Source organism: Dryas octopetala, chromosome 6, assembly GCF_963921425.1.
Source record: "Dryas octopetala chromosome 6, drDryOcto1.1, whole genome shotgun sequence".
In the NCBI taxonomy this organism is placed as follows: domain Eukaryota; kingdom Viridiplantae; phylum Streptophyta; class Magnoliopsida; order Rosales; family Rosaceae; genus Dryas; species Dryas octopetala.
This window is the reverse complement of record NC_141371.1, coordinates 19,018,496-19,028,011: the sequence shown is the minus strand read 5'-3', so window position 1 is coordinate 19,028,011 and position 9,516 is coordinate 19,018,496. Positions and strand designations below refer to the sequence as shown.

Genomic DNA, 9,516 nt, shown 5'->3' with positions numbered 1-9,516 from the left:
GGCTAAGGGAATGTGTGATCAAAATTGAAAATCCACCATACTTCCACTTTTAGAAAATGTTTCTAGGTTACGCATTATTCCCTTCAATAATATCTTTAATTATGGTTGTTATTTGAGTGAGTTCCAAAGAGGAGACCCATAGCAACCATGGGCTTCGCGACGATCGACGCCCATAGAGGTTTCCTCTAGACTTCTTCCACCCATTTACCACCCACTAGGGCATCTAGTGACTTGATCCGAACCTAGAACATGAGAAAAATGTCAAATGGTGGAAAGACCCGTTTGGGCCACCACTTTGGGAGGCCACCACTGCTGACGCCGCCACACGATAGCCACCCCACTCATTTCGAACCATATTCTGTTTACTAATGAGCTTTATGTTTGTGTTAGGTGCCTTGTGGGAGCTTGGAGTAAACCAAATCGGAATCGGACCCCGAACGGATGATTTATCGATATCGAACTGACTCCCGAACGAGCATCGGCTAAGGTATAACCCGTCATCCTCTTTCTCGTATACGGTAGGGTGATTTTGGTTAAGCGAGTGAAATTCATTTGGAGGTTCGAGGTTAAATGGGATTTAAATATGATTGTTTGATTGGGTTTACATAATTAATCGGATAACTGAGCCATAAAAAACATGCATGAGTGTCTTTAGCGTGTCGGATCTCGTAATTAGACTAAACGAAACATTTAGAAATTTCTGGACGAAACGCATGTCAAGGGTTTACGTTTAGATTTCATTTTACACGGCCATTATTGAAATTATCGATAATCGTGCCTTATTCGTAAAATAGACGTTTCGGTGTGTGTGCCAAGGGTATTTTTGGAATCTAATAGTTTGGGTGAGACGATTAGGTCACACGTACACTTTTTGAATAATTGGGACAAATCTAACTTAAGGATTTGGTTGTATAGGTGACATCACTTATCCCGAGGTTTGAGGCGATTCCAAGGAGGATCAAGCATAGCTCGGTTAAAACAGTGAGTCGGACTTTTATTTTCCAAATGATTCTATGAATTTAAAGATTTATTTCATATCTAATGATTGGAAGCTTTCTTGATATTTATAAAGGTTGGGTTCTTGATGCATAACTAGTTTTAAATAAATATTTAGCTTATTATTTATGAACAAGGTTAAATGATTTATATGATTTGATTTAGCATTATTACCGACATTGGAGTTTCTTGGGAATTTTCATGATTATCTAGCTTGAGAAATCGTTTATGGAAATTGTTCATGGAAAAAGAGTGATGAATTTGGGAACATGATTTTGGCCTTAAAGTTTTGAGAAATATTATTATGGAAATCGTACATAAGCATTTCACGATTATATTTTGATTTTACATTTCTATGCATTTAAATTGTTTTAATCATTTCATGGTTTTATTTTGATTTTGATTTCTATGCCTATAAAATGTTTTAATCAAGCATTTAACAGTTATTTGAATTATATTTACATCATATTTCATTTATAGGTTTGACATCGGGTGTTTACGAAATAAGATTCGATTACAAATAGCTTACTTTACTTATTCTTAAATATGGTTTATTGAGTTATGGAAAGCGGTTTCGAACCGCCATATTAGTACCCTCCCCCTTAGCAGGTACTTCTTCTTTTATCGTGGTTGGGTTTCCCTTGAAGAAATTCCATTTTCAGACATTATCGCCTTAAGCTCTTCAGCGGTCACTCCTCGCCTAATCACTTTGTTGAGAAATTCTTCAATTGTCTTATAGAACAATCTCGTCACAGTCATTCACCAAGTGTTAGTCCCACCAAGGCGTGCCAAATTATGTTATCCTCAAAAATCACAACAAGAATCGCTAAGAAATCTGAAAAAAAAAACACTGTAGTCCTTTGATTGATTGCGGGCGTGCCACTGCTTGGGCTAAGAGGCCGGGTGCAGAATTGTATGTGTTTGATTGAATTGCGCCGAATATCTAACTTCCTTTCATGTGATTGCACAGCGAGTACGGAACATGAAACTCGCCTAAAGTTCTTCTTTGCTTTGATCCTCAAGGACTTTAGAAATCATGGTTTCAGTGACCATGTTCGTGAAATCGAAAGTACGAATCAAAGGCTCAAAAGTAATCGGATTATACGTAAAACAGTGAACTTTAATGAAAAAAGTATATGTATGTAATTCGATTATCTTGAACTTGAGTGACAATGGAAGTTCTAACAATAAATCTCATGATAAACAAACATGAAATCAAAGGTCGAAATTGAACAAAATCAATACTAAGGACAATGGAACCCTAGCAGAGCTAAAAACAAGTAGGAAAAGAACTTAAAAGCTTGAGAAATCTTGATGCAAAGGATCTTGAGAATTCTTGAATTTGTGTTTTGTGTCTCATGCCTCTATTTATAGGGATTCACTTCTTAAACCCTTAGGAAATCCCTTTCCTATTCAAAATAGACTTTCTAGCTTTTCTTTTGCTTCATGCCAAGGCTTTCCCTTCTTCTTGACTAATTTGGAACTCCTAGTCCACCCAGGGCTTCTCGACAAGATTGACTTAAGAACCTTCCATAATTCGCACACTCTTATACCTTCCATAATTCGCACACTCTTAGACTTGGGCCTCGGCTTCTAGGCTTGAATTAAAACAAAGACTAGGCCTGGCCATGAATCCGACCCAAAACCAAATTAAATAGGGTGTAAACAGTACGTAACCCGTGCCTACTTGCATTAGAACATTTTACGCAGTCAAAGTACATTGACGCCACACACAAGGCATCGATGGTACCTCAGGTCTAAGAACTATTCCATACACTACAAGAAAAACTGTAATAGACATCACTTCTTTAATATCAGTTTTTCCATTAACCGATATTGTAGAGTTTTAGATATCAGTTAATTTTTTAGATGATATCTAAACTCATTAATATATCACCAATTTTTGTTTCCGATATCTAAATTTTGCAATTTTGATTAAGAATTTTTTAAAATCGATATGTAAGCCACACCATCTGATATCTATACTTCACCTAAAAAAAACACGGAGAATTTTTTCCCCAACTTAAAAATTTTGGCTAATTAGGTTCCCAACCCCAGTCACGATATCCTTCACAAAACACACACATTCCCATCGCGCTCCGCAGACATCTCCTTCTCTCTCACCCTCGCTCATACTCACTCGGTCCGTCTCTCTCACTCGATCCTTCTCTCTCGTTCTCATTCTCAGTCGGCCCCCAAATCTGTATCTCCCCATCCTCTCTCTTTCTCTGCCCTTCGCTCGTTGAAATCGACGATGAACAAATTCAACATTGGAACGGCGATCCGCCTTCTCCGACGAGTTGCGACACCGACCACCCAAGATATCATCGTCCTCTCGACACTGATCGTCTTGGTTTCTTCCTTGAGTCTGGAAAGTCAATCATGAAGGAGAATCTATCCAACCCCTTCGCTAGCGATCTGAGTTTTCTAGCAGCTTCGAGGTGTCTGTGTCTGTTTTTGAGGGAGAATCTATCCAACCCCTTCGCTAGCGACCTGAGTTTGGCTCCTCATCTGTCCAGCCTCCTCTGTCCGGCTCTTGAGTCTTGAGTCTTCACTCACACTCAAGTCTGCCTATATCGCATCCAGTCCCTCTTTGTTTTTCTTCAGGCTTGTATCTCTCTGTCAATGTCACACCTTAATTTTGTTTATTTGTTTAATAAAACATGTTACATTCTCTTTCTTTAATTCAGCTCTCTCTGCATGTTTGATGTCTGTGTCTATTTCTGAAAGCTTTTAACGATTTGTTTGTTATTTTTCCGACTGAAGTGAATTGATGAACTGCTTTTTTTTTAGAGAGATATTCTGATTTTTATCTTGGCTTCTGTATAAATCACCAGTGGGTTCAGGTGTTTAGTTTTCTGGAGAAATTTGTTTTCTGGGATATGTTTGATTTTGGATTCTTGGTCGAAAACCCTTACTTTGATGTCTGTGGTTATCTGTTGATCGAATGGGGATTTTTTGTTTTCTGGGATTTGTTGTTAGATTTTAGATTCTGGATCAGCTTGAATTTGTGATTACAGATTTATGTAATTGAATGTGCTTTTAAATTATCTTATGCTTTGTATTATTTGTTTGTTTTTATAAAGTATATGTTTTTATTATTACACTTCATTATCTGGTCTGTGGATTTGATTAGTTCCAAATGACTCCTTTCGTAAAGAAATTGGAATTGGTGTTGCTTTTTGAAAGAGTGTAGACATATGAGAATTCTCAATCTCATGGGTCCCCAATTTGGTAATAAGTTTATGCTCTATATACTGTACTTCTTGTTCATATACTCTTAGATGACTAGAATGGTTTACTACTAGTTGACTGGTAATTAGACCTTGGCCATGTGGCAATTGCTTCCATGTCTACTGGAAACAAAATTTAATCTTCACCTCAACTGGTTTCTGGATCCTATATAAGAGATGAATAAAATATGCAATCTTTCTTTTTATTTTCCACTCTTCTTTACTTGAGCTGCAAATCTGATCGTTTTCCTTTTTTTTTTTTGGCTCATAAATCTGAGTGTTTTAATGTCACAGGCTTATGAAGACTACCGCATTTCAGCCTTCGAGCAGAGTTATCGTTGTTTCCCAGTCTCATTTAATGACAAGGTTTGAGTTCCAAACCTGGAATATATATTGAATTTCACTAATTAAGTTGAAAGTTTGCACCCCCTATGCCCTCCAAAAATGAGGACAAATATCTCCCTTTATTTGAGTTCTGGGATTACTCAGTGTTATATTACATGTAATATATACATATACATATATATATATAGTTATAATTGATGTTATTCTTTGGCTAGCCTCATGATTGTTTGTACTAATTCCTCTTAATCTTGATCTTTGCAGCCACATCTGGAAAAGGGTGATAAAAGTATGTTTCTCTGCCTGACTAGTTATTTTATACTATCCATGTCATCCTCTATGTATATATTCTGTCACAGAACATGATAACATTAAATAGTTTTTTAATTACTTGTTTGGTTTTTGTCTTTCCAGTTATAATGCCCCCCTCAGCACTTGATTCAAAAGAGATGAATTCTTGTCGGAAAGCTCCTTTCATGAGATCAAAATCTTTCTCTAACTAAGAGCTGGCTTTTTAAAATATAAACCTTTCCTTTTTTTTTTTTTTGGTCTATGTAGTTGTCAAACCGTACATGGCTGTTCTTGTGATAAGAATTCAAACTAGAAAAGTGTAAATTTTTTAACAATAAAAAAACTAGAGGCTAGTGCCTACCTTTATAGTTAATGGTCTTATTATCTTTTTTTTTTTTGTTTTTTTTTAAGGTTTAAGGTGTTAGTTTGATTATGCAGAATGGATGAAATGATGAGTGGACAAAGGGATTGGAGAGAGTTAGCTGTTTTGGGAGATAAGATAAACAAGTTTACTCGCATCATAGAAGGGTTAATTTGGTCTCCAAGGAGCTGTGAGCGTAATGATCAAGCTGATGATTGGGCTTTTAAGGAGGTAGGTGCAAGAACCATATATATTTTGAGGCTTAGAACAAGTTTTAACTCATATGTTATAGACTGTGAAACATCTCATTATAGGATATTCATTCAAAGGAAATTGTTCTATCTGCTTAGTAATTATCTAGTGTGTACATGGGCTTTGTGCTTTATTTTCTTTATACATATAATATCTAGAAACAAAAGTGTCCATTACTTATTAAACTAGATTATGTCCTTGTCCTTTCCAGCATGGAGTTATTGTTTCTTGTTTTCATTCTATATGATTTAAACTTAAAAAACCTTGTAAGAGTTCCCACTGAAGTGTTTCAAACCAATAATTAATAAAATGCCTTGTTATATATTCATCACATTAGTTGGGTTTGAAACTTCTCTGCCATGGAACTGCTTTTCTTGTCAACTTGTGTGGTTTGCTTATGTACTGCATGTGTGTGTGTGTGTGCACTTTTCTTGGAACTGCTCTGGTTTGGGGATTTCGAACTACAGTGGCCTTTTTATTTCATTAATTGATTCCTTTAGGTACAAGGGCAGAATATATAAATGTCAACTTTGGTGACAGTGGCATATATGCAGGATTATTTATAACATTGGTCAGATTTTGTTGCATTCTTTTGATTTGGTGAAATTGAGTTACATGCATGTTGAGATATTGAAATTGACATGAATATTATTAATATTAATTTTGCACTTGTCTTTAATATTTGTAGTGGACTAACCCGAAGAACAAGCGGAATGGTTATACACAAGTTATGGAAACAAGTTGAACTCTTTATTTTGATTGATAAATGTTCAAATTATGGAAACAAGTTGAACTCTTTTTGTTTTTGGGATTTTTTTCTCTTTTTAATCAACTGGCAACTTTTGTTTTCAATTTTTCCCTGGGAATTAGAACTAGCAATTCAAAAATTTAATGGGACAACAATATCGTAGGAATCAACTATGCATTCGACGCTAATAAACTTAAGTGCAGTTTTTCCTTTTTCTGCTTTTTAATATATACCATAACAGAATTCCACCTGTTTGTTTTGATAGAATAATTTGTACTAATTGAAATTTGTGCAATTTTTATGCCACTTAGTGACTTGACTTGAGACTTGCCTGCGAATTCTCACATTCTAGTCTAGTATCTATGTAACCAATTAGACAAAATGTTTGATTGCACTGGCTTGAATAAAAAGAAAATTAGACAAATTGAGTACTTTATGGATTGAATTATTCTGTTGTGCAGGGAAAAGGTTGGTCCAGATGCAGCCTGCAAGTTCCTGGGTCATACCCAGTGGCTAGTTAATTATTGGCTGTTGCAGAATGCTTTTAGCATTGGAATTGGAGATATAATTGCTGATGCAGCGACCATGGAGAAAATAAATGAGACAATTTCAAAAGCGAAGAATGAGGTGAAAGATTTTATAACTAAAGCCCAATCCAAGAGCCTGGAGGCTGAACCTGGACGAACTATGATGTTTTCATTTGGAAACAAAGTGAATCAGGTGTGTTTACTTGGTTTTGTCCACAATGATGCTGGAAGTAGTGCCCAAAAGAATTTACCAGAAAGTAACAATCTTAAGGCCATGGTTACAGCAGGTTCAAAAGGAAGTTTTATCAACATATCACAAATGACTGCTTGTGTGGGGCAGCAGAATGTTGAGTACATTATATTGGTGGCTAGAAGGAGAAATTTAGGAGGTATGAAATGTACATTATATCTATTATTCCTTGCCTTTTGCTTTCTATTTTTTTCTTCAAGAGATTATATGTGGACATTATCTGAGACTTTGGGTTAACTATAAAGAGTTAGAAACTTTGCTGAATGAACCCATGTTTAGTAATATAGAACACTGAATCTTACCACTTTTGTGCAAAAAAAAAAAAAAAAGTGGCAAAATTGTTCATGGTTTATTGATTGATGGGAAAATTCAATGTTCATGGATTGACACATTTTCTAGTGGTTTGCAGCTGATAGCCTTGAAATGTTTTATACTTGGAATGTGCATAAAGACAGAAGGAAATAGTCAGTGGACATTACCTGGTGGATAAGATTATTGTTGACAAACCCATTTATGTCAAAGGTTAGCACATTCTGCTTTATTTGTTGATCATGCTTTGAAAGTTTCAAATGATCACCATATGCCCCTAAATTCTGCATTAATATTTTTGTGGTTGTTGGTTTCATTTTTCATTTGCAGAATTGATGCCACATATTCTAGATCTCTTTGTCCAAAGAAGCTAATGGATTGATTCTTGTTATTTCAAAATGCAATGATGTATTGTTATTCTCTGTTATGATTTTGGCATATATTGGCATGGATCTGTAGGTTGGATGAGTTGGATTCTTCAATGACGATGAGTTGGGTTCCATGACCTGTTTTTTTAAATTTTTTTTGTTCTCATTTGTGTGGTTATGCAGGACCTATTCCCTTGTGCTGTGATCCTCTTTCTTTATTTTTTTATTTTATTTTTTGTATAATAGTAACCTTAAAGAAACTGAAGCAGCATAAAGAGGTTCTTTTCTCCAACTTTTGAAATCCATCTTCCACAATAAGATGATTTACTAAAACATGTTTTATCTTTTGCAGACTGACACTGCTTCTGTCTTGCTAGAAGCCACAATAAGATGATCCTCTCAATAGTGCGTGCTTTTTTAAACATTTGTATGTTATGAAAGTCATAAATTTTATTCATTTTTCCTCTACTTCGTGTTGCAGGCCCTCAGCTTCCCTTACTTGGGCAGTGCTTCAAAAAACATGAGGAACCAACACTCTGCAGTAAGTACCCATTTATATCCCATTTCCCAATAATTTATTCTCTGCTAATTTATTCTCAATTATTTGATCTTTCTTACATTTCTTGGTTATGTTTCATTTGTTTTATGTAAATTTCTTCCATGGTTTTTGATATGTGGATTGGTTCTTTTATAGCATGCAAGTTGGGAAAAATGTTTTATTATAATGTAATTTGCTATGCTATATATTTTCAGTGGTCTAATCCAAAGCACAAGCGAAGCAGTTACACCCAAGCACAAATTGATGAGGTGTGGGTTGAATGGGGACAGTTTGTCATCTCGACTTATATATAGCCATGTCGGTACGTATGAAGTAGGGTACGTTAGCCATTTTGTGGTATTTAGATGGCCAAGCCAATTTTTTGTAAAGGAAGAACAAGTGCATGCAGATTTTAGAACAATGTAGTCAAAGGTTCAGAAAATTGCTGCCATGCCAATATTTTGAAAGTGTAGGCAGCTTTGAATTGGAACAATTGATGGGGTTATGGAATTTAATTTGATCATGGCCGGGACTATTGTTTTTGTGGGATTAATTTGTAATCTTTTTATTTTGTACTTAATTGGAATGTTTGGATGAATGAAATGCATTTTTGTACTTGGAATATTTGAATGGAAGGCAAATTTGAAAATGCACCAATTTTAGGCCACACATTTGTCTACTTGCATATCCATGGCATTTATATGAGGTTTTGCACAAAAAAAAAAAAAAATATTTCACACCAACCTTACATATCAGATTTTAAGTACCAAACCGTATGTTGTACACCTTTTATATCCGATTTTAAGTACAAAACCGATATGTTATACACCTTTTATATCAGATTTAAAGTACAAAACCGATATAGTATACACTTTTTATATCAGATTTTAAGTACCAAACCGATATGTGATACACCATTTATATCCAATTTTAATTACAAAACTGATATGCTATACTCATTTTATATCTGATTTTTAGTACCAAGACGATATTGAATACATTTTGTATATCGGTTTCAAAATTACTAATGATATCATAAGTATCTTACATATCGGAATGTAGTTTTTAAGGTATCAGAAATCATTAATATCTGATAACAATGATGGTATATCATATCGGATTATCAAACAAATACGATATCTAATATAATATAGACATCAGTGAATAACCGATATGTAATATGGGAGAATAGATATCGGCACGCATTATATCGGTTGGAAACCTAAATAGATATCGGTTTATCACTGATATATATGAAGGTTTTTCTTGTAGTGATACCTGTCATAACCCTAGAGGAACTT

The 9,516-nt window shown here is 34.9% G+C and overlaps 1 protein-coding gene across 6 annotated transcripts; it reads left to right on the top strand.

Moving 5' to 3' along the window:
- Positions 1-6,696: 6,696 nt before the first annotated feature.
- Positions 6,697-8,738, top strand: LOC147283055 (DNA-directed RNA polymerase II subunit RPB1-like). Of its 6 annotated transcripts, none has more exons than XM_086248863.1 (6): positions 6,697-7,139; positions 7,410-7,522; positions 7,640-7,800; positions 8,030-8,082; positions 8,159-8,218; positions 8,431-8,738. In XM_086248863.1, the coding sequence occupies exons 1-2, from the start codon at positions 6,809-6,811 to the stop codon at positions 7,463-7,465; spliced, it is 387 nt and encodes a 128-aa protein (XP_086104989.1). In that variant the 5' UTR covers positions 6,697-6,808; the 3' UTR covers positions 7,466-7,522; positions 7,640-7,800; positions 8,030-8,082; positions 8,159-8,218; positions 8,431-8,738. The 6 variants fall into 6 exon arrangements, 5 of the variants coding, with proteins under 5 accessions (XP_086104989.1, XP_086104988.1, XP_086104990.1 ...); XM_086248862.1 differs by having other exon boundaries at positions 7,640-7,955; XR_015122993.1 differs by having other exon boundaries at positions 6,697-6,943; positions 7,640-8,082.
- Positions 8,739-9,516: the final 778 nt, after the last annotated feature.